The sequence below is a fragment of the Daphnia carinata genome, chromosome 3, assembly GCF_022539665.2.
Source record: "Daphnia carinata strain CSIRO-1 chromosome 3, CSIRO_AGI_Dcar_HiC_V3, whole genome shotgun sequence".
NCBI classification, from domain to species: Eukaryota; Metazoa; Arthropoda; class Branchiopoda; order Diplostraca; family Daphniidae; genus Daphnia; species Daphnia carinata.
In genome coordinates, this window is record NC_081333.1 from 7069195 (window position 1) to 7093276 (window position 24082).

The following is a 24082-nucleotide window of genomic DNA, read 5'->3' on the forward strand; positions in this document are numbered from 1 at the left end:
TAAACTGATACCAACGAATGTTTATTCACATCTTAGGCAAAGGTAATGATACAAGTAGGTAAATGTAACTCTATTCCACTGGTCGAGGTAGACCCCATCCACCACCCCATAAAAAACCATAAATTAAGAATTTTGTCGTCTTCCAACGCACATAAGCGATATCAAAAGTAGTCCGTATACATTAGTAATATCTGCAGTAAGCGAATAAATGTAAACAGGGATAACATTTGAGATTTCCTCTTTAGAACTTGTGTTTAACAAAGATCGTTCGTGGGATGTAATTCGTTCAGTATGACAAGCGAGGACAACTCGCATAAAGTTCGGTGCAATTGGCTCCTGAACGGCCCATCAGTGTTGCATCCATGTATGAACTGAATCCACCAGTGTGGCGCGTGTGTAATAGATAGCTCAGAGGCAAACTGCACGAATACGAAAACGAAAACGTATAGTTAAAAGGTAAATAGATTAGTGTCAATACAAGGAATACCTTGATAGCGAAACGGCCCATCCGGCTTGCCCTGGTGCAGCCATAGCCAAGCGATTCATTCGGCATAAGGTCTCCTGAGTGCAGACTGTGTTTTCGAGGGCTGCATCCTGCTCCCATAATTCGTGAACCATGCTTAACCAAGTCGGACCGTCCAGCAACACTGCAATGAATAATCGGGTATGTGATTATTTGTTATAGACAAAAGGGTTTCGCCACACTTAGCAATTCACTACTAGATAAAGAGAAACCCCTGGAAGATTACCGTCAGAGAGATCGTTATCATCTATGCTGCGCTTAGCTGCCGGTGCAGCAGTAGTGGTTGATCTTACGTAGAGAAAGAAAGCCAAAAGACCCAAAAGTCCAACCAAAAGAATAGGCAAAAGTTTGTTTTGTTCCTGACAACAACTATCGTATCCGCCGTATCCTCCTCCGCCGTATCCACCACCTCCACCGTAGCTGCTACCTCCTCCGTAAGAACTTCCTCCGCCATATCCGCCACCGTAGCTGTCTCCCCCACCACCCCCGTAACTATCATAACTTCCATCCCTATCATAAGATCCAGATTTCGTACTGCCCCTTTCTATGGAATCCTGATACCCTGGGCTGGATCCGTATACATCATTGTAGCGATCCCTATCCCGATAACTTTCGCTTGGATTTGAAGAAGGTGCATGGTATGAATCGGGATCATGGTAACGCTCATTCAGTCGGTTTCGATCATCATCGATGTAAGGTTCTTGGCGATTTCTGTCCATGCTATCGTAGTGATCATTGCGGCGACTGAAAGGACGGGTGTCGAACGAACTCGGCCCCCCAATGGCTCTGGCTGCGGACTCTTCAGGTAACCCCGTCGCATCATAATCCTCAACTGGTTGGCTGGTCGTTCGCAGTCCGAGGACGCGTGGATCGCTCAAAATACGCTTGGCCAATTTGCTAACAACTTTGAGAACATCGCCGCTAACACAATCACCGTTCAAGCAATAACCAGAAAATTCGCTACGTGCCACTCTGAAATTTCGACTGTTGACTTCTGAGCCAGTACCAATATCTGACATGGCAAGAAAATCGCCACTTTCAGATCGACGTTCTTCAGTTGTTTCATTTTCGGCTGGCGGCCTAGACGTGGCTGTGTGGCCGTCGGTCATGGCCAGCATTCGAGCTGAAAGCATGACAACAAACAAGGTAGCCACATATCGATTACAACTGCTTCCTTTCCGCGATGTTTTCGACGATGTCACTGTCGTTGATCGAGGCATGTCAAACGGACCGGTTTCCATGGACACCAAGAGTGGTCAGGGATTAAGTGAAGTGTATCTACGCTCAATGTAAACAATAGGTCTATAATAGCTTCAATATATGAACAAGGCCTTGGCTAACAGCCAGAATGGGCTAACTTAATGACAGGACGACTTGATTTAATGTCGACTGACCAACGAAGAAGCTCAATGCTAACTGAAGATGCAAGTGACTCCCTGTCATCGAAAGGGAATGCGGTTATGGTAGGAATCAGCGCTACGAGGAATGGTGGGCAGTCGGAAACTTGAAAAGAATCCGCCTCCTCGATTGTCAAGTAGGCGTTGCTAAACTTTCGTCCACATCAGAGGAGTTCTTACCCTCCGGTGCAGGTCGACGACCAGAGTGCTTGGCTGGATCTGCATCATCATCCCGATCCTAGCACCGTATGTTTTCATGACAGCATCAGCCGGATCCCGCACGATAATTTTACGGTTCATTACATTTTTTTCAAATTCATTCAACAAAAGTGGAAGACCCGTTAGCTCTTATCTTTACCATTCGTTTGGACTACGCCGCTAGTTTCGTCGCACAAACTTGGCATGATTTACGATCTCAACCAAAAATCGGACGGAGGCGAATGTTAAGTGTTCCCTGTTCTAAGTTCTTGCACCGTGACAGAATAATATTACGACGAGAATGGATGCATAAAAAAACATGTAAATAACATGCTGGCAGTTCGCTTTTATGTTTTCTGTCTTTTCTGCAAATAATTTGATATCGACTGTTTTAAGACCAGCTTTAGGCACAGAATTCCGTTTTTGCCGGAGGAGTTCAACATTCTGGTCGCAACTGAACACACATGACAAAACGTACTTTCATCCGTGAAATGATGGGACTTCACACGTTTTCTTTCTTCTGATTCACAAATAAGATCCATAGAAATTCGACATGAACAAGAAAGTTATCGCTACAGAAAACCATATTCATATATTCTTAGATCATTTATCGTGCTTGTTAAAGAGATGCCACGACTTGTGCTAGCGTGACTCCCAGGATATTTGTTTTGCGTATACAGCTGACGACAAGTGAACAAGCTATTTTTTCAATAGAATTAATTCGCTGGAAAATGCTAACAAGTTTCAAGTGGTTGATGGCGCAAAAAATTTTACTACACTTTTTGTTGTGTGCTAATGAGGTAATCCCCAGAAGGCACTGAACCTGACAGCGCATAAAAATACTCTAGCTTCAAGACCAGACGAAAAAATTTCAAAGAATACCACAAAAGACCAGCAGTAATACCACAACATACACGACATTGTGGCAGGTAAATGTCTGAATGTGCAGATTTGGTAACCGTGTGGGAAAGTGATTAAACCTAATAGGATAAAACAAAACATGAAAGCGTTATTTCTTGCCCCTCTTCACTGCTGTCGTGAATAACGCTAGTAGTCGTTCCATGCCCATTAAATAAGTGTGCGTGATTGAATAGATTACAAAATAAAATAAAAGTGTCATTCAAATTGGAACGTCCTATAACTTTCGATTTCTAATTGCTTCCTACCTACATCCTGTTCCATGAGAAGCTGCTCAAGGGAGAGAAGGTCCTTATTATTCGACCGTTTATTACGTGCTGGTGCGGCTGTTGTGGTACTGAGTAGCTGGATCAGGAACAAAAAGAGGAGGCCGAGTGAAATGATTGAGATTAGCCCCAAATAGTCGTGTCCTTCATCACAGCATGAGTCATAACCGTAACCACCACTGCTTCCGTAGCCTCCCCCATCTCGTTCCTTTTTCGGAATAGCGCGTGAAGATGAAACCCAATCAGTTGCAAGCAGTTCAGTTGAACGCTTGATCCGTGGATCACTTCGCAGAATGGCCATCAGTGGTCGGACAAAGGTCAACATGCGCTTCAGGTCATTTTCAGAGTCCAAACTTTCATGGTCGTCGGTAGCAGCCTGATGGCTCAATGATCCCGTCAGAAGCAAGAAACAGGTGCCAAGTCTTACAATGGCTTTTAATTTGATCATTGTAACAAAAATCACAAGAGGTGGGATCCAAATATTAAAGCCAATAGCTGGGAAAATGATCACAAAGCTCGTGGTTGGTGTCTGATGTGAAGGCAACAACTAAATGCAGAAGACTGGACACTAGCGCTGCAGCGTTCAGTTCACTAAAGAATGGAGAGGAAACGAGATTGGGAACCCCACGGAACGACAACGGTCGATCACTATCAGGAACCGGACGCTTTGCTAACATCCAGCAGCGAAATACGCCAAGAAGGCTCCTCCTACTCTGTATCATCTTCGCTCCGCCTCTATCGTGATCTGGCTTTCGAAAGTAAGAACATATTTGAATCTTTTTTTTTTACGTCTAAACATCAGGAGGAGCAATGAACAAAGAATGGGACACATGCTTTTAGTTTGATAAAAAAAAAAATCATAATTCAGTCCGCCTCAAGCCATAATCTATCTATCAAATTTTGAACCAACCGCACGTTTTGGAACTGCCTTTCCAAATCGGTTTGAAGGTTATAAAAGCAAAGTAGCCTTATACCATCAATCAAGTTGAGATGATTTAAAACTCCTATCACGCCAGTTATGCCTACTTACAACATTGTCTTACTCAACATTTTGTATTTACAAAAGTGAACCAAAAACGGGAGGTGTTATAACAAACTTCCGGGAAAACCGCACGCACTACACACAAGTCTGAAAATTTCGATTTCAATCCTTTCAGTTACAAAAAATAAAAAAAAAATATCGGAAACGTTCGGTCACGGCCCGTTTAATGGCCAATGGTTCTCACGAGAGCCCACAACTCGTCATGTTCCATTCACCTGCCGTTTAGCAGATACCATTCGCCGGTGAACAGAGAGGACTTGAACTACACGCATGAAATATTGTCAGCCACTAACACTTTTTCCTAAACAAGAGGTAACAAACCGTGATATCGAACAAGGTCGATTCTAACTTTAGCAAACAACAAGATTGAGAAAAAATGGAAAGGCAAAAAACTATAACCTTTTTCTGCGTCCTGCCCAAAGTTGTCATCCAGTAGAACGGATCGCTTCCGTTTACCATTAGCTGCTGTGGTGGTAACGGCGGCGAGGAAAAGAACCAAGAAAAGAACTATGTTGATTACAATCAACGGCAATAGTTTAAGGGTTAAACTCAAACTTGAAACTTGATCGTCTTGATACTCGTAATCTTGGTAATCCTGGTAATAAGTTTTGTCCAACCAAGAACCAGAACGTAAATCATCTCCATTTTCGTAGAAAACGTCTCTCACTAGCTCTACGTTTTGAGCAATCAACAAGATGACGAAGAACACCGACACAAACGCCAACGATGCCTTGTCCATTTTGAAAAGAAAAATTGTTTTCAAATTCACAAACCAGCAAAAACCATTTTGCAAAGCCAACAAATGTAGAATATAATTTTTCTAGACTATCGAGAGGATAACGATTAAAAACAACAAGCCGACTAGACTGCCACTTCGATACTGCCAACTAATAACCAAATGAAAGTTTCGCAGCAGTAATCGGTTATAGAGATTGCTACAAGAATCAGACATAGCACCTGGGAATTGATAATGGAAAACCTGAAATCTCTGGAAACCAGTCGCACAAGAAAAAACATTACCAATAATAACGGGTTGTCACCACAAGCGTGAGTGTTTTCCCTATATCTGTGAGTTCTTCGCACTCGTTTGCCGTTTTCCCGCTCCTTGAGATAGGGATCCATATTTATTGTGGGTTTTAATTCTGTGGCCTTTTTTTATTTGTTTTATTTTAGGCTCTAATAATTTTAGGCTAAAACAATAAAGAATGTCCTTTATACTGAAATGCAAGGGAATTTTCGTTTGTGCTGTACCGATAACAAGAAACAGAAGCGCTGTAGTTGGGTACTGACAGTATTTGCGAATTAGAACATTTTTACTATTTTAAAGGAGATGGATGACTTTCTCTAAATGGTTTTTCTAGAAAAATTATTGATTACCAAAAATTAAACACTTAAAAATGAACTGTTAATTCGTTTAGTCAAAGGCACAAGAATCACACTAAGCGATATCTAGATTTTGTGTGTGTGTGTGGCGAGACGTTACGCAAATAGTTAACACTACAAAATAAAAATCCAAATCCTGGCACAGGGGGAAGCGTTCTAGTGACTGAACAACGTCAGCTCTATGGTTGGTTGCCGCCGAGATAAAATGTCATTTTACGGTGCGTTGCTTTTTATGAGTTTCCTTTCTGTTACGATTTTATTTTGAAATTTTCTCTTAATCTGCCAGGTTGCGCAAAAATAACTTCCCCGAAAACGCAAACATCGTAGAGAAGTAAAAAATGTGAAGAAGAATAACGCGGAAAGTACGACCGCCTCTCCTTTGTAACGCTGTGTTTACGTTTAACATTTATGACATAGAAAGTGGCAACGGTCGGCGATTTTATAGCGGCATATTAGGTAACTTGGTAATAGTATACGAACAAAAAAGATGTCATCGCAAGCAGCTCAATAAATCGCTTTGCTTAATAACCGAAAAATAACTAAAGCTTTTCATAATTTATGATTGCTTCATCTATTATGGCACTACCATGCAAAGAATAGCAAATGAAGTTCCCAATCGCTCTTAAGTATAGCCTACCACAGAGAAACGTCTAGTTTTGTAGTTGGATGGCAATATTGGCCAATCTGTTGAAAGAAAAAACCGGTTTTTTCTATATTCTAATTTAATCAACCGACTGTAACTGGCAATATGGGAAGTCCGCACGCAACTGCATTTCTTAGCCTACTCTAAATAATTGTTGACAGCATGTCTTATTATTATTATTATTATTATTTTTCTAATTCATTAACACGTCGCCGGCTGCAAAACGTTACACGTCCATCCTTCATAGCTCCTTTGACAGCTCAGCCATGGGGGATGCCTTTAAGATTCACAATCGCGAAGGAACAATTTTCTGAAACTAGTTGGCAGCTCGTCACAGCGATATGCATAAAAGCTTAATTCCCCTTTGTTATCTTACCACTGAATTGACTAGATGGATTGCCGATCCAGTTGTCGTCGACAGTCGAATCACTGACTGTTTCAGGAGAATACCTTTTACGACGTCCACCGCCACCACCACCGCCACCGCCATTGCCATTATTTCCATTGTTAGCACTTGTCGTTGTCGCAATGTACGAGAAAAATAGCAAATAGAGCAACGCGGATGACAGCAAGGACAGCAAACCCAAAATGTCAAAATTATTTCCACAACATCCTCCTCCACCGTAGCCTCCACCGTAGCCTCCCCCATAGCCACCGTTCCGACTAATGGGTTGACCAGCTTCACTCTCACGGCGTCGTAAAATAGACATGAATGGCCTCGTTTGCCTTAAAATAACTTCAAGTTCACGTTCAGAGTCTAAACGGTCACTGGGCTCTCGATAATTTCGCCATCTGTGATCTCCGGAGGCTTCACTCCAGGTTGAACGACGGAGCTGAGCCAGTAACAAAGTGAGAACCAGCGGCAACCTCATATAAGTGGGTCTAACCATTTGTAACGCCGACAGCAAATGCAACTCACGGAAGAATATTTGAGTATCGAACTAAATTTGATAAGGAAATTCGTCGAGGCCGACGAAGAGCAAACTCTAACACGAAGCCAATGGAGTACCGAACTGAACTGCAATGCTGGGACAAGACTAGTTCATTATTAACTGCTGAGATGGGCAAGATCGTGATATGGGAATTCAAAGAAAACCGCTTGTCCAGTTGCTTGACTAATCCACAAATAGAGCTATGCCTGGTTTGTGTAAATATGACTCGTCAACATGCGACAAAACAAGTGTGATGTAATAGCGGAGTGCCAGGTGTTTTCGACCAGGTTAAACCGCATATCTCACGTTCCCAAAAACCTGGCGTGCAAGAGAGTTGCAAATCAAGTGAAATTTGTCGCTTGTCGCACGACAAATAAGGATTTAAAAAATGAAGTGATTTAGTGGTTAACTGCAACAGGTGGTTAGTTAACCATCTATACATTATAGCTGTTACGCGAGCTTGCATAGAGTAAGAATGGGTGCCTTCGTGCGGTACCAGAATCAAAATAAAGAAACATTTCAGCAGATGCGCTTTACAATACAACTGAAACTCTTGTATGGCACCAGGTGTGTGTCAACCATTACAAGTTTCCCATTGATAAATTACAACGTCACCTTACCAATATTTTCATCATCCGTCAAGATCCAGTTGCCTTCGTCTTCGTTTTCCTCAGCGGAGCGTTTCTTGAACCGAACAGCCGGTGCTGCTGTCGTCGTGCTGGCAATGACGATCAGGTAAAGCAAAAGACCAGCCAGACCAAGAAGAGCTAACAGAGGGAGAAGATCGTCCTTTTGCTGGCAGCAGTACCCTCCGCCACCACCATAGCCATTGCGATCGAAACTATCACGATCGAAGCTATTTCGGTCGTAATCGAAGTCGTTGTAAGATAAATCGTAGTATTTGCGTTTGTTTTTACGAACTGAACGAGCCGAAAACTCGTCGGAGCTTGTTGGATTTCTTCTTAAGATTGCCATCAAGGGAGCGACGTAATTCAACATCCGTTTCAGTTGTCCTTCCGATTCCAGCTCATCGTCAATGTTCGTTTCAACTTCCGCACTGTTGATACCGTTTTTGCCTTCCGGTTGATGTTCAGTCTCGGCTGCGTCAACCACACTATTTTGCGAGCCCGTATGAGAAATGATGACCAGAGAACACAACAGGCCAGCCAAAAAAATTACAAATTTCTTCATTTTCGTGTTTCAGAGAAAACCGCAACTTCTAAACGTTTGTTTTGTTTTTGCCTGGTCCTGCAAGAGGAATTTACGCAATAGTTACTTCTACTTGAACTGATGTTGTATTGACGAGAGAGAACCGACGTTGCAATCGTCCAGCTACGGAATGAAGACCAACACATTTTTCTGCCATGGCCAGCTTTGCAGATACACTAGACAATTACCGACAAGCCCCGTAACGGGTTTTCTTCTCGTCTACAGCGGTATCCACTGAACGACTCCGCCTCTCTCTATGGCTTGTGCCCGCTCTTGTCCCTATCAGGATGTGAGTGTCGAATGTAGGAAGCGATTTCGTTGTTGCGTGTTTCAAATCTTCAGTCATTGTACAACAGAAACCGTATCATCATACGTACTAACGTTGCAACATTCGTAACACAAAACAAAGAAATAGAAACACCTGTCAGGAGGCGAAATTCACGCTCCGAAGACAACATGCCTGACGATTTATTTCGAGAGCTATTGGCGATGATGAATCAAGGGAAGGAAAAAGAGACTTTGGACTGATGAATAACTCGTCCAAAACTGACTTACTTTGTTCCTCTTCTTCTGATGTGGCGACCATGCGACGACGGCGACCGCTGGTTACTGTCGCGTTGAGCAGGAATAGAAGCAAATAGGAGACAGCCACCAGGACGAATCCGGGAACGACGGTGTGAAAGTCTAGTTTGTCGCAGCATCCTTCATAACCACCTGATGAGCTTTCTCCTCCGTACGAAGACCGAGTATAGCTGCTAATCATCGATCTTAGGTTTTGCATGCGCAGCCTGAAATCCTCTCCCATCCGGCTGATTTGATCCATGCCGTACGATGATGGTCGCTGAGGTCTAGGACCGTACGGTCTGTCGTATTTTTTATTGAAAACGTTCTCGTTGTATTGGTCAAATTCGTCCAGCTCGCGTTCTTGAGGATCTGAAGATTCGTAGTAGCGCTGGGATGGATATTGTAGATCCATTTGGCCGTGGATCACGATGACAACAACCGTCAATAACCACCAGAAGAGGATTAGGCTTCGAGGGCCAGTGTTGAATTTCATTTTTGGTGAAAACGTCAAACTGAATTCGTGCTTTTGTCGAATTTCTGAAATTAATTTAAATAACAACTAACAGTTGCTACGCTTAAAGAAGGTTGATGGTAAAACAATGTGATGTTCTGTCAAAGTAAATACGAATGGGAATGAAACTGTCGAGTCAAATGGTTGCGGGAGAGCGCGTATTTCAGTGCACAGTGGCTCGGTTGGGGAAAGACTGCCGGTATATTCCCATCATTCAGTCTTGGCCTGCACAGACGCCATCCGCGTATTTCGTTCAGACCTCTAGCAAGCTAGAGCAAGTCTTTTCAAAAATATGTTTTTCTCCCGCTTCAAACATCGCTTGTGGATAGCAGATACGTGAACGTCTTCTCTCCCGCTATTTTCTGTTCTCGCTCCGAATTGGTGGACATGGCAGTTGTTAATTCCATGCATCGGAGAGGCGATTTCCGATTTGCCGTCCGTAACCTTTCCCTTCAAATAAAAATGCGGAGCCAAAGGGAGACCTAGAGCGTTGGCGGTGTTATCGTATAACGGGTCCGTAACGGGATGCGAGAAGTTGGCGTTTTGATTGCGTCACTCGGCAGAAGGAACTCAAGCAAATCCCAATTTGTTAAACATTTTATGACTTCAGAAGTTTCGTCGTTCTTTCACCGAAATAAAAGGAAGAAGCGTTAACGATATGTGAAATGACTGGAGTATGTCAGACTGGATGCTATTTAGTTGCCGATGGCGACTGACACGAACATACAATTACCTTCACAATAATTATACATCTAGTTTCGATTGCTCGAATACCATTTCTTATTCCAAGGTAGGACGGCTAAATAATTTCCTGTTGTCCCGCACATCTACTATTGTTGGGCTACAAGTGAGACGATCATCCCATTCTTACACCACATAGAACATTATATGTGTAGGGTTTTTTTCTCATCTGTTGAAGAACACCGTGGTTGATATAGACCGTTAGTTACCATCAGTAAAACCTAAGAAGGATCTACCGAAGCGAATAACCACAGGTTTTTTTTTTTGAAAGGTTACGCTTCAGTTTGGATCTTTTTGAAAAGGAATGCTTGAGGGGTAATGCAGCGGGAGATCACGCGCGTTGCACCTGTCGTCCGTTGACGATTTATAAGGAGTCACGCTGCCTTTGCTTTATTTAAAAGAACGTTTTAAAATTTCGAATCTTCGTCGGCCGAAGCCAACAAGTATCAGTATAGAAGACGGTACTGTAATAGTGTTTCTCGCCCTTTCTATCCAATCCATTCCTTTGTTTTGATTCTGTGCCTCTTATAGCTAGAGCCATAGAATTCAAGAGAAAAGGAAAATGTTTTTATCAAGTTACGATGCGCGATTATGGTGTGCGGTTTGGCTAACGGCTCTTTCCATTATATCAGTGTGTGGCCTGCATACAAATCTCAATTAGTTAAGTTATTTGTGTTTCATTTTTGTTTGTATGCAGCTTAACCTAGAACTATTTTATTATCAAATTTCGAGAATATTAATGTCTTGCTGCCATCTTAAGGAATGTCATGAAAATGGACGTTTCGAATCTTGCATCCTTCGCAATACAACCGATCGAAATCATTTGCGAAACGTTACACGATTACTACCAAATTTTCATATTAATAGAATTACTATTTTTTGTCCGTTTTGTGAAATGTGTTAGTCGATTTTTTAAACTTACATTGAAAACATACTCACGCCGTGGAAAGCTATATCGTGTAATTCATTCTATTTGTAGCCAGTGTAAGTATAGCTTTTCCTTTGAAATCATTTTTACGTATTGCACATGTTTTTCCCATCCCGGGAAGGTAGCACTGACTTAAGTATAACTAATAGGGAAACCCTACTGGCGTGAGACAGAACAGCTAGAAAAAGGCAATTGGTCGTCATCTCCCCGGGCAAATGGGAAGTTCATCCTTGATGTTTGAGTGTTCCAAGCTAAAGTGAAAAGCGTCGAATTTCAGGGCATTGACTCCCTGAATTCTTTATGGCCTGGAATCTTCTATATGCGAGCCTGAACGCTGAAAACATCGAGTGAATTGTGTAGTTAAAACGCTGACTAATGCATATTTCAGAGAATGGACTGAAATTTTCAAAATGTGCGTCAGTATAACAAGTAATAACGATGACCGGTGCAACATGTGCAACAAGGTCCTGAATAGACGAACACGCATAGTGGCTGAAATCGTGCGGATAACGGTTAACAACATTTCTGACTTTTCTTTTTAGCATCGAAATTTAAAAAGTTTTGCATCCCGTCTAGTATAACGTCAGAATTCGTGGTGAGAAAAAGAAAGGGTTACAGGCCAGTAGTCTAAAGAAAGAGCACGCATTGGGGAATCCCGTTTCAGGCCTTCTTCGTCGACGAGTATGCCGACAGTTATGGATGATTTATATCTTTTAACACTGACAGTATAGGACGCCAATATAATTGATGTTATTATGCCCGCTGCAATGCGTCTATACGTCACGCTTCCGTTAGCTCAAAACACGTCGGACAATCTGAAACGTGTTGAACGGATGGGTGGATATACTGTCATTCGGAATTAGCAGGGGGAAAATGAAAAAGCAGGATTGCAATGGAAGAGCAAGAGGGAAGAAAATAGGGCCGTCAACCTAACACCTGTCGGTGTTTTTTGCTCGTCTTTACATACGGCACGAATAATACATTTCTTTTTTCACGATTAGGTAAAGTAATTCAGAGATGTGTAATTTTGATAAAATAGAAACGGTCCGCTGTCAGTGCTTTGTTTTTTACTTTCTTTTGGCTGAATATAAAAAAAAAACATTACAGCAGTCTCGGTTGTAAAACACGTTTTGACGAGTGCTAGCGGTAATAATTGAGAATTCATAGTTGATTGAACAATGACATGCCAACATAGTCTAAATATGTACCAGATCTATCATAATAAAATCTTGTGCGTCATTGATCAAGCGTTGCATGCACGTTTATGTGAAGTGATAGAATATACTGAATACATCTCAATGCTAATGGTGTGCGGCTGTTTCGCTCAATTAATCTTTATTTGGCCCTCTGTTATAAAGTGAATATAGTCTACAATGAGAATACAGACAAAAAAATACCATTGGGCTTTTCTTCTTTTAAAGGCAGGTGATTGGGATTGTGGCAGCCGTTCCGCTGTATAATTGGTGGCCGTTGGTGGTTCATTTTACATTTATGCTAGGAAACCGAATATAATTTAACTTCTCTTACAGTTATTTTTTTTTTGTAGTGCTTTGATCGTTTGACAAATATCAAGAAAGATAGACGTTTGACGTGGATGCCATCAGAGATCGTTATGCAAGGAAAAGGATTTATGCAGTCTACCGTAAAAAGAACATTACAGTCTATAATTTAAAACTGTTACATCGAGGTTGTTGGTGATTATTTTCTCTAATTATTGTACAGTTACAATAAGCGCAGTCTCCAGTCAAAGGCCAACAATAAGACTTGTATGTTATTAGTAGAATTCTAAAATGTCTGTATGTACGCAAATATCTCTTTATATTAAATTAAGGAAATCTCAGCAAAGCCGAAAAAGCTGTTCATGAAAATTTGAATTCAATAAAGGTATCTGACAAAATAATACTACTCGAAAAATTAAAAAAAAATTTGTTCTATTTCTGCAAATCGTATTTGTTCGCTAGAAGTATAGAACTGGAAAATGCCAGTCCTTACGAAAAAGGACCAAGAACTTATAGTCCTTACAGAAAAGTTCTTAGTCATTGTAGAGATAGCACTAATTCTCTCATCGTTCGGTTTCACCGTCAGTCTTCTATATGATCAAGCATGATCCAGCAAAGGAAGTATAAAGGAAATGGAAACAAAATATTGCTTTATTTATGTTGCCTTGATGGACAATATATTTGTCAATTATTGGAAAACATTTCCCGTTTACATAATCCCTTTGTAACACGCTGCTAATACATAAAATATATCCCTTTCCCCTAATGCAACGATAAACATTGACACAACATATTCATTTAACAAAACAATTAACAAATACGGCATACAAATGCCCGATCAAGGAGGTGACAGCTACAGTCACGATAACGGATAACATCTGGGTTTTGATGAAAGAAATGTTGGTCGGCCAAACTTATTAACAGTATAGGCATACATGTATCAAGCATATCATATATCCTGCTATCAGGTAGCATGTGATCAATTTGAACCGTGTGCATATTAATTAAGATGCGGACAGTTATTGAAGACCGCCGTACAATTTTCGCCGAACCGGCCTTTCAAAGATGCGTCCAAGTAATTCAGGAAGCCGCTCTGATGTCGGTGGTGGAGCAGATAGCTAAGTGGTACACTGGACAACGAGACAGCGAGGCCCGTTGAACCCGGTGAATCTAGAGCCAGACGGTTCATCCGGCAAAGGGCTTTCAGAACACAAGCGTCACTGGATTCATCTTCGTCAGCGTTCCATAGTTCATTTACCATAGATATCCAGGTAGGTGCATCCATCAGTTCTGCAAAAGAGAATGATAACATTACAAACAGGGAATAAATAGTGCCATTCCATCGCGATCTTTCTACAATTGTTGATTGTGGTGCTTCACTGAACGCTAACATAGCCCGGCGTTTAACGCAGGTTAACGCAATGGCTCAAGGCAAAAAACATCAGCCCTGCATCGGATCTTAGCTGGAATTTTCAATGCTTTAAAAATATTTGCCCTTGAAATTCAGCTCTAAAGATTCTCTGTGTGCGTGTCTTTTACTGCCTGCTAGCTTACAGCCATCCTAAAATACATCTTTAGGATATAGGTGATAACACTTATGCTAACGGCATAAAAAGGTTGTGCCAATAGTTTTCCACCAGCTGTTACAATGGAGGTTAAGAGATCGCGCTTGAATATGGAAGATGTGGCCTCTGGTCTTTTCCTGTAACTCTGCCAATATACTAAAATTCATATTCGAAGACAGCTATTCATGGTATGGGCTTTAAATCAGGAGGACTAGTCGCACAAGTAATTGAACACACTGATGATCAAACTAGTCTATAATGTACCTATATCAGACCAACTATTTTCGTCCGTAATGACATCGTTGTAGCTTGGGTCGTCGATCGATCGAGTCTGGGGTCGTCTCACGCGAACTGCTGGAGCCGCAGTAGTGGTTGTTGCAATAGCGATCAAATAAAGTAAAAGAAGTGATAAAGCTGTGAGAGCAAGGATCGGAAGCAAATCGTCCTTCTTGTCGCAGCACCCGTAGCTACCACCTCCGCCATAACTGGAACCTGACGAATACTCTCCGTAACCACTGCGGTCCGGTTGTATTTGTTGAATAGACTTGTACATAGGAGGTCGCCGGCCTGAACCTCGCTTCCGACCTTCCTCCACCAGCCCACCAAATAAAGATGTACCCAAATCTTCTGCTTCATAATCAAGCTTCATCTTCGTGGATCGCTTATTCAGCCCATTTGTTCCTCGTATATTCTTATTTTGTTGAAAAATCGCCATCAGAGGTGTGACATATTTAAGCATTCTCTTTAATGCTAACTCAGATTCGAGTTCTTCTTCCACTTCTTCCATGTCGTTCCCAGCTAAATCATTGTAAGAATTAGAGGCCATGTTATACTCAGGTGGTAAGGAATGTTTGGCTGCATCCATACTGGATGGATTCAACGAATGTTCGGCCGCTTGCCCGGCGATGAAAATCAGCAGTAAACTGCAGGCAGTGTGGACGGCAATGAACTTATTCATACTGGTTTTGTTCTAACAAATAGAATGGCAAGAGGTAACTTCTAGAACCTTGAAATCAGCACACCTATCTTCAATTGTCAGCTTTTCGGTAAATTTGTTTCAGTATGATGAGCACAGAAGAAAACAACAGTGTACTGCGTGCGACTCTGGACGGAAAGAAACTGACTAGCCGTGTGAATGGTCCGTCTGAAAAGGTACCCGGCCACTATCAATGTGTTGTTCACATTTTTTTCATTTCCCTTTGTCCATCTTTTTCCTTGCTCTTCACTTTCACACTCGTGCAAAGAGCTGGTCGTCGTTCTGGAAGCTCCTCCTCCAATCCCAGGAGTTCGGCCCAGCAGGCAAAAGGCACCATTGGCTTATATGATTTTCTAAAGCCTTCTATAACACACGGAACTTAATTATATTAGACTTAACCGCAATGGAATTATGCTTTCCTTGAAAGCGATATCGATATTCCCAAATACATCGATCTTTCCATTATGACTAACGAGACGAAAATTGCCGGCGGCCGCTGTAAAGTATCTCGTATTTTAAAGCAGATCAACGGAAATAATATTACTGACATATCCCGAGACTATCCGTTTAAAAATGCGGTCCTCATAAAACGTAAGTTACCATGAAATTTATTATTGAACGGAATTGCTGATGTCCAATCGCGATCTCAATGGAGCATTTAGTTGAAGCCACTTTTCATACAATCATAAATCAAGCAACGACAGAATCTGTTACTTACAAAATACGACTTGAGCCGCCTCGTTGACCACGTACAGTTTCCTTGTCAATAAATTTGTGCTGGTTACAGTCATAACTACTGACCCGTTACGTGTTGTCCCTTGTAGCTAGATCTTGCTTCGGCTTCCCGGAGACAATTTCTTGGACAGGTCGAACGGGATAGCAATTTGTTGTTACAAATGGAATGCTTGCCCAAAGGATCGACGATGATATCGGGAAAAATAGATTTGGAATCGAACAGTAGGTTTATTTGATGATGGAAATCTTTAAGCTTTCAGTAAAATTGTAAGACTATCAGTAATTATCGCCATAAATCAATCATCCTCGAAAACTCGTGACAATCGACAACTGGGAATAGGTTGACTTTCATGCTATTGCTATAAGAAGTATACAAGAGATTGCTGTCGAAATTCAAATAATACTAAAGGCTTATATTGTATTCCAGCGCGCTAATGAAATACCATATGGTCGTTGTAAGCAGTTTATTACATCTATATCGGTCTTATGAAACCGGCATGTATGCAATCCCTGCTGTATGAAGCGCGAAAAGTCTTCATAATGAAGCAAACGGAGTTATAAAAGTTTGACACGTTGCAAGTCTAGCTGTAGCATGGGAAAAGGGGGTTGCTGTTCAAGCTCTAGCAAACATTTTCATATAGACAGTCTACGCAGGCAGCTAAACGTATATCTATGGTTTCATCTTGTTTACCTAGTAGCCGGTTCGTGTATTGTTTTACAACAACCAACTACTTGCAAACGTGAGATTTCGTACACAAGGTTGATGCTGTTTATCCGAATTCATCGGAACTCGAACAGCTTTATCAGATGGCTGCCAATTAGCTAATTACCTTTACAGCGTACTATAGTATGATTTGAACGACACCACCCAATATGTATCAAAGCGAGACATTATGTAAGCGAGAGCGACATAATTTTTTGCTCTCCTTGTTCGTAATTTGCTTAGAATAGTGATCGCTGTTTCGAATCGACTTTTGACAAACGGAATTATTGATGAGCTCCAAATGAAGGAAGTTGTTCGACTTCTATTGGACAAACAAATTTCCTAAGGAAGCAAGCTCAATACCATCTACTGTAGGTTCCGCACACTATAACCATACGATGCGTTTTGCCGTTATGCTATCGTTACACCGTAGCGATTACGTCAAACGTTACGTCATCCACATCGTGCCGCGTTCAACCGCAACTTTCTGGGAAAACCCTGGACACAGAGCACCGAATTGTGCTTGATTTGCCAACAGAGAGGCACATGGGCTAACTATGAAAAGTTAGGATAGGATGATCATTTGTCAACTTCCAAGTCTTCCAGGTGCATCGCTGCTAGACTAGGCTACATGTTTGAGCCATCTCGTGCAACATACACTTTTAAGGGTAACGAACTAATGAACAACAATTTACCTCAGAACATTTTCTTACATTGCTCAGCAGGATCAAATGGCTAAAGAGCAACCACTGCTACAGCCACTGCTCAGTTGAGGAATGTATCCTGAAGGTTTAGGGCGCTAGACCGTAAGAAATTGGTAGCATTTACCGGGTGCACTCACACGGCAAAGCAAACTATCACACATCAACTTCCTTAAGCCAACAATTTCTTAGCTTACCGTATTCTCACCGAATCCTAAAATTGATTGTTGTGTAAGCTTTCGAAGTTTTCTTGACGTCGAGGATCAAGTAGCCTATCTGAGATTTATTGTACGTCTGGTCGAAAATTAAATCTCACACCTTTTACATACAAAAACTTGTTTCCAACGGTTTCATAAAATTCTGGAAAAACCCCACAAATTGGTGCTTCGGGCCAAAACCGAAACGGAAATTCGTTTTGCCAGAAGATATTTTCCTTTGTTTCGGTAAAAATTCACTTAATCGTTGCCAATTAGGCTCACAGTACTTTGTTTCTGTGTATGATTTCCACTAATCGTCTCAATTTCCCAATCAAGCTAATAGCCGATCACACTGTCATGTTGCTGTTGCTGTTAGATCAACACCCACGGCTAATTATCAAACGTGCACTTAAAATAGATTCATTTTGGGAAGATACATAAGTGGTTTTCTCCACAAGAGACTAGACCATACCAAAAGGCTTTCGCCATCTAAATTTTAATTATATCGCTCACCACCTGTTACGGTTTACTACAGAACCCTTATATTTAATAGTTACCTGACGACGTAGATGGCTTAGACGAGTCAGATTGAAGAACATTGATTGCTCGTTTCTTTCTGCCGCTGCTTACGGTAGCTGCTAGAAGTAAATAAGCCAGGAGTGCAGTTACCAGCAAAAGTAATGCGATAAGAACAATATCAGAGTCATCCAATCCACAGCATTCGCCTCCGTAATCAGATCGTTCAGGCTGAGCCATTTGAAAGTTCGCCCATAATGCGCTGTATCTAGCACGAAAACTATCCCACAAATTCATGTCTAATATGACTTAGTTGATACAAGTTTTACGAACGATATGGATGGCACTAAGCGTTGTAGATGTAGAACCAGAAGATGCAAAAATTGGAAAAAGCACAAAGCACTTCCTTATACAAGGCCTTTTGCTGACTAACTGAAAAGCACGTTACAAAGTTGCGCTTGTGTGTCTCGTGACGCGCAATCGGTAGAAACGGTGGGCAGCATTGCAACATAGACATTAGGAATCGCCGCCCTTAATATACGTCTACAAGGGTCTGTTTGCTATTTCTGTTCTTGCTTTATGTAATTGCTTCCGTTTCATTTTTGCTGGACTGCGTCGAGGTAATATTATGTCCGTGAATGTTTATTACATTAGTTTGAGCAATCCAACGAAAAGAGAAATATACACATATGCTATACTTCCTTCGTAGCTTTGGCGTAGCACGTCGCTATTTTGGGAAGAAGAAAAAGCTATAAAAGATTATTTTAAATCATTAAAATGTAGCATTGCAATTTTACACAGTTGTTTCAAGCATTCTAAATTGAAGGCACGGCGGTTGAGAGGCAAACACGATGAAAAACAGGAAGTCACAAGGAGCCAAAGCACCGCGCAGCATTTAGTTACCGTAGGTACTCTACTATAATTTTCTCTAATATTATAAACATTTACACAGAGATGTTATCAGGTAAAATATAAGCTTTGGTTACGCAACCAAGTAAAAACGCAGTACTTTTAGTTTTAAAGAAATCGGAAGCTATTATATCAATTAAATGTTCACATAAAAAACGAGCCTGTGCCCAATATGTAAGCTACACGCATCTAAGTTGGAAAGATCTGATGATGGACACTTTACAACTATTTAGAAATTAAAATCCTAATGATGTTCACGAAGTTCCTGATCAATGAAAAGTTCAGTTCAATTAGAACAGCGTGCAGTGCCATGAGTAGTGCAAGGAATCAAGAAGACAATGTAATAAAGACATTAGATTGCGACAATGTAAAGAAGAAGCATAACTTCCCAACCTTTTAGAAATTCTTTTTTCGCATCGCTTACATCATATTATTATCTATATTATCATCTCACCTAAACAGAATCCCTATCGGGAAATTCAGTATATTTAAGAACCAGCTGGTTTGACGAGAAAACGAATAATTTTTCTAAAATAAGTGTTTAATTAAGAGTATAATGTGTAACTTTTATAGAATTCCAAGTAGTATACCTTTATCGTCAAAATTTTGAGCTCAAAAATAAGCCCGACAAAATAAGCCCGACTTTTCCGCCAATTTTGTATTTTTCCAGCATCTTCAGTTTAGCAATGAACAGGTGTGCTTTAGATTCGAAATCAATGAGAATAACAAAAATGGGCCTGTTTATTTTGTCGGTTCTTAGTTTATTTTGAAAATGGCTGGTTTAGCGAGAAAACCACTAACATAATCGAATTCAGCGTTCAATTTTGACTATACCACGTGATTTTTATCGAATTCCGAGAGATGTCGTTTTTTGCCGATTTTGACAAAAGTGGGAAGGCTATAGCCTTCTCACTTTTTCATTTTTGGCCAAATTTCAAATTTGGCTTAAAGTACATGATTTCGATAGAGAATTGAACGCTGATTACGGAAATCAAGTTTGTTTTTCGATTGACCTTATAGTTTTTGAATTATACCAAAAAAACAAAAAAATCGCTAGCATTGTGTAAAATGTTTGGCACATTTTTTAGTTTATTTTGAAGATGGATGGTTTAACGAGAAAAGCAGTAACATAATCGAACTCAGCGTTCAATTTTGACTATGCCACGTGATTTTTATCGAATTCCGAGAGATGTCGTTTTTTGCCGATTTTGACAAAAGTGGGAAGGCTATAGCCTTCTCACTTTTTCATTTTTGGCCAAATTTCAAATTTGGCTTAAAGTACATGATTTCGATAAAGAATTGAATGCTGATCACGGAAATCAAGTTTGTTTTTCGATTGACCTTATAGTTTTTGAACTATACCAAAAAAACAAAAAAATCGCTAGCATTGTGTAAAATGTTTGGCACATTTTTTTAGTTTATTTTGAAGATGGATGGTTTAACGAGAAAAGCATTAATCGACCATTCAATTTTGACCATGCCACGTGATTTTTATCGAATTCCGAGAGATGTCGTTTTTTGCCGATTTTGACAAAAAATGGGAAGTGGGGGGTTTCTGGTATTCCCAAAGTGTTCTATAGCCTGGGGGAAAATTAATCACGCAGAATAATCGAACGTACACTGATTGCACGTTATGTTCAACTTATTTTAGAATGCCCAGTGGGATATTTTTTCATCAAATTGTTGGACTTGAAAATAAGCCCGACAAAATAAGCCTGACAAACTATGGCCGACTTTTCTACAAATTTTTTATTTTTCCCAAATGGTACAATTTAGCAATGAACAAATGTAGTTTTGATTGAAAATCAATGAAAATCCCGCAATTTGACTTCCTATTTTCATGAAATCAGAAATTTATGAAAAAAAGAAAAATCCAAAGTGCTGGCGTGCCAGCACGGTACAGCGCTGTCGTGCTACAGCACAATAGAGCACATGAATTACATTTCATTGTAGAATTTATCCCGACGTCATGCGGAAGCATCATATGGACACTTGTATAACAATAATAGAAAATTATTTCATATGGCGTGTGACATTTTTACTTTTTTTCTCACCAGTGTTGTTATGAACACTTACAATTCAATTAATTATGTCTCCTTACTCTTATGGAAATTGAATGAAAGACTATTACCTTTCTATGCAGATGCCTTAGCCTTTATCTGTAATACAAGATCATGGGCATTTATGTTTTGGTCTTCTCTTTCACCGAAAAATGTCGTTCGCAACAAAAGTCGGGCTTGTTTTTGTTTGTCGGGCTTAAAAGTAGGGCCAAAGGTTTTCTACTTATTTTTAAAAACCAATATATTGCTAGAAAATCACATCATTTTGGTTCAACGTTAACTGGAAAGATCGAAAGCAGGAGAATGTAGTTCGGTTTCCAAATAAGTGATGCTTTTATTATTGGAAAGAATCATTAGATGTCGGTGAATTTGCATCAAAGCTTTCTCCTGGTATCCAACAGAAAAATGAGCTAAAACTAAGCCATCCCATGTTTTCATCGTTTATTTACATTTTCTCTTCTTTACAGAAAAGGAAGGTCAGAGTGTAATTTGATGAAAAAAGGTAAGAGTGGCAAAGCGTAATATCATTGAAACTCCTACATATGAAATATATTTCGACAATTCCACTGCACATAAGCAGCAGAGTTTACTTTTGTTATATTATGCAAGATAAAGTGGTAAAAAAGATGAATATAACTAACATATATGGACATCGTTTTTTTCTGTTAACAACAGTGAAATAGCATTTGGTGATTGACGGAACAACGAAAAACACCCGATGTCGCCAACGTCTTAGCAAAGAATACTAATTTCTCGAATTTGACACACGATAGAAAATCGCAATGCCAATAATGATACTATATTTTTATTTTAAAACACGAGACGATTCGACTTTTGTCCGGTTGCTTGTTGCCTGTTTTCGAGGAAAATCCGATCGGAAACGTTTTTGGCGACTAGCGTAAAACAAGTTTTTTTTTTTGTTCTGTTTTTTTTTTTAAGAATGGGGTTGAACGATGTCGACAAATAGCAAAACCACAGCACGGGACACAATATATTCACGGCAGGAGTCAGGAATCAAAAGGTAATCAAATACAAAATAAAATAATTAGACTCGTACGACACAGCAGACCTCTAATCGCTTGGGAGTAAGTTGGTGATTTTAGCGAGATTATTTTAGGGATTTCGTTATTAGACATCACGAACGAGAACCATCCCCACCAGAAACTTTACAGAAATTCCAGTAATGACTGTCAATCTAAGTGTGACTCATTACAATTACAGTTGTACCGGAGAAGTTTTGTGTTCGAAGCACACGAAGCAGGTCGATGTACTAACAAACGCGGGTTTGTGATTGTCACCGTTTACGCATTAATTAGCTCAGGGCAAAGGAGTTTAATGTTCACGGGCGTAAGGAGCGCATCAGAATAGTAAGGACGCCGGCCAAAGCGGTGGCCTTACCCATAAGACGGCCCATGCTCGGGTCACTAACACCCTGTCCGGACGCTTCGGCGGCTGCCTTGAGCGTGTGTAGAAAGGCTCGGGCTACGTCACGGACTTTTGGAGGCAAATCGCGGTTTTGCTCCCGTTGGGACACATCCTCGACGGCCAAACCCATGCGCTCGACGAGTACGACGCACTGGGACAGACAAACGGCCATCGTCTGAGGTGAATCGGTAACACTCTTGACAAACATTTTCGAAGCGGTGACAAACTGACGCGATTCGTTAATTAATCTATCCCGGGCTGCTTCCATCTGACTCAAGTCTTCTTCTCCCTGCAAATGAACTTGTTCGGCCTTAGCTACCGGAGGAACGGCTAGCCGTGAAATGACGCGACTGACTGCCTGTTCCGACTGACTGATGAGGGTAGTGAGGTCGAAATCTGTGCTGCCATCCAAAGAGTCTTGTTCAAAGCTTCCCGAATCCAGTGATCCATTATCTCTCTCCGGTAACACGGCACCACTATTTCCCGATTTGCGGTGGTTTGGGCTGCTATTCGTCCACGTTGGTAAATCCTGACCAGGCGTGCCTTTCCCCTCTACTCGAATGTTCAAACTAATGACATTGTTTCCAATACTAGCATTAGTCCGCGCTCCCAGCTTCGGGCTACTGGTGCTTAATGGAGCTCCCGGTTGGCTCACGCGGCTGCTATCAGATGGAGGTGGAGGTGCCATCGTTGTTCTTGTTACACGCGATACAACGGGAACCTGATATTCCGAATGTTTGGCTGGACTTTCATTTAACGGCTTCATGACACCGGGTACTGCGTAATGACTGGGACTTGAAGGACTTGGTGTCGATTTGATCGGGGGCGGAGGTGGCGCTGCTGCTTTGGTTACCGTCGTACGGGTCCCGGATGGGCCGTTAGTGCTGGTCGTCGCCATCTGGACCGAAGGTGGTGTTGGTTTCTGTGGACTGGTTACCGAGCTTGTCACCGGAGGCTTGCGAAGACGGGATGGCAAAGCAGGGGGTCTTTGACTTGGTAAAACATTTGCCGTAGTGGGTGTGGATCTTGAATCTACGCTGGGACGAGCCACTCGATTAACGATTGCGCTTTTTGTTGTTGATTCCTGAGGAATGATAAAGAGGCGTAAGAGATAAAGTATGGTAAAAATAAAAACGAAAACAAATGACTTACGATTTGGGGGGTGACAGGCAGCTTTGGAATCACTACTCGCGTTGGGCTGTTACGTGGAGGCAATGGAGGTGTGCTGTCTGATTCCTTTATTGATGTAACTGAAATTCCAGTAATAAAATTGCTTGGGGCATTTTTGACGGTCGCCACGCTGGCGTTGGAACCGATAGAATCACTGCTGGACGCCATGCTCAACTTGGAAGGCGACGAAGTGCCACTTTGTCCGTTCTTGTGCACGGTTGAGATGCTTTCCGTAGACGCTGACATGCCCTTGACTCCAGCAACGCCGCTGGAGCCCATTTCTTCCATCCGTAAGCGATGAGTATCGCTCATCCGGCCGGATGAGGGTGTCTTTACGGAAATACGTCCCAATAGGTCACCCTATATTTTAC

General features: G+C 41.2%; 3 protein-coding genes across 6 annotated transcripts in view; all 3 read right to left on the reverse strand.

Moving 5' to 3' along the window:
• Nucleotides 1-5: 5 nt before the first annotated feature.
• Nucleotides 6-2076, reverse strand: LOC130685199 (uncharacterized). The gene is made up of 3 exons (XM_057508444.2): nucleotides 750-2076; nucleotides 488-647; nucleotides 6-419 (listed from the first exon to the last, which is right to left on the reverse strand). Exons 1-3 carry the CDS (start codon nucleotides 1762-1764, stop codon nucleotides 287-289), a joined length of 1308 nt encoding a protein of 435 aa, XP_057364427.1. The 5' UTR covers nucleotides 1765-2076; the 3' UTR covers nucleotides 6-286.
• An 11328-nt stretch (nucleotides 2077-13404) lies between these two features.
• Nucleotides 13405-15472, reverse strand: LOC130685201 (uncharacterized). The gene is made up of 2 exons (XM_057508447.2): nucleotides 14584-15472; nucleotides 13405-14044 (listed from the first exon to the last, which is right to left on the reverse strand). Exons 1-2 carry the CDS (start codon nucleotides 15275-15277, stop codon nucleotides 13755-13757), a joined length of 984 nt encoding a protein of 327 aa, XP_057364430.1. The 5' UTR covers nucleotides 15278-15472; the 3' UTR covers nucleotides 13405-13754.
• Nucleotides 15473-21540: 6068 nt separating this feature from the next.
• Nucleotides 21541-24082, reverse strand: part of LOC130704499 (uncharacterized) — a 65965-nt gene continuing 63423 nt past the window's right edge. For all 4 annotated transcript variants that reach the window (XM_059494752.1, XM_057508433.2, XM_059494753.1 and 1 more), the window contains 2 exons: nucleotides 23694-24071; nucleotides 21541-23625 (listed from right to left, as the gene is read on the reverse strand). In XM_059494752.1, the coding sequence (XP_059350735.1) occupies nucleotides 22456-23625; nucleotides 23694-24071 (1548 nt within the window). In that variant the 3' untranslated portion in view covers nucleotides 21541-22455. The remainder of the gene's footprint in view (nucleotides 23626-23693; nucleotides 24072-24082) is intronic.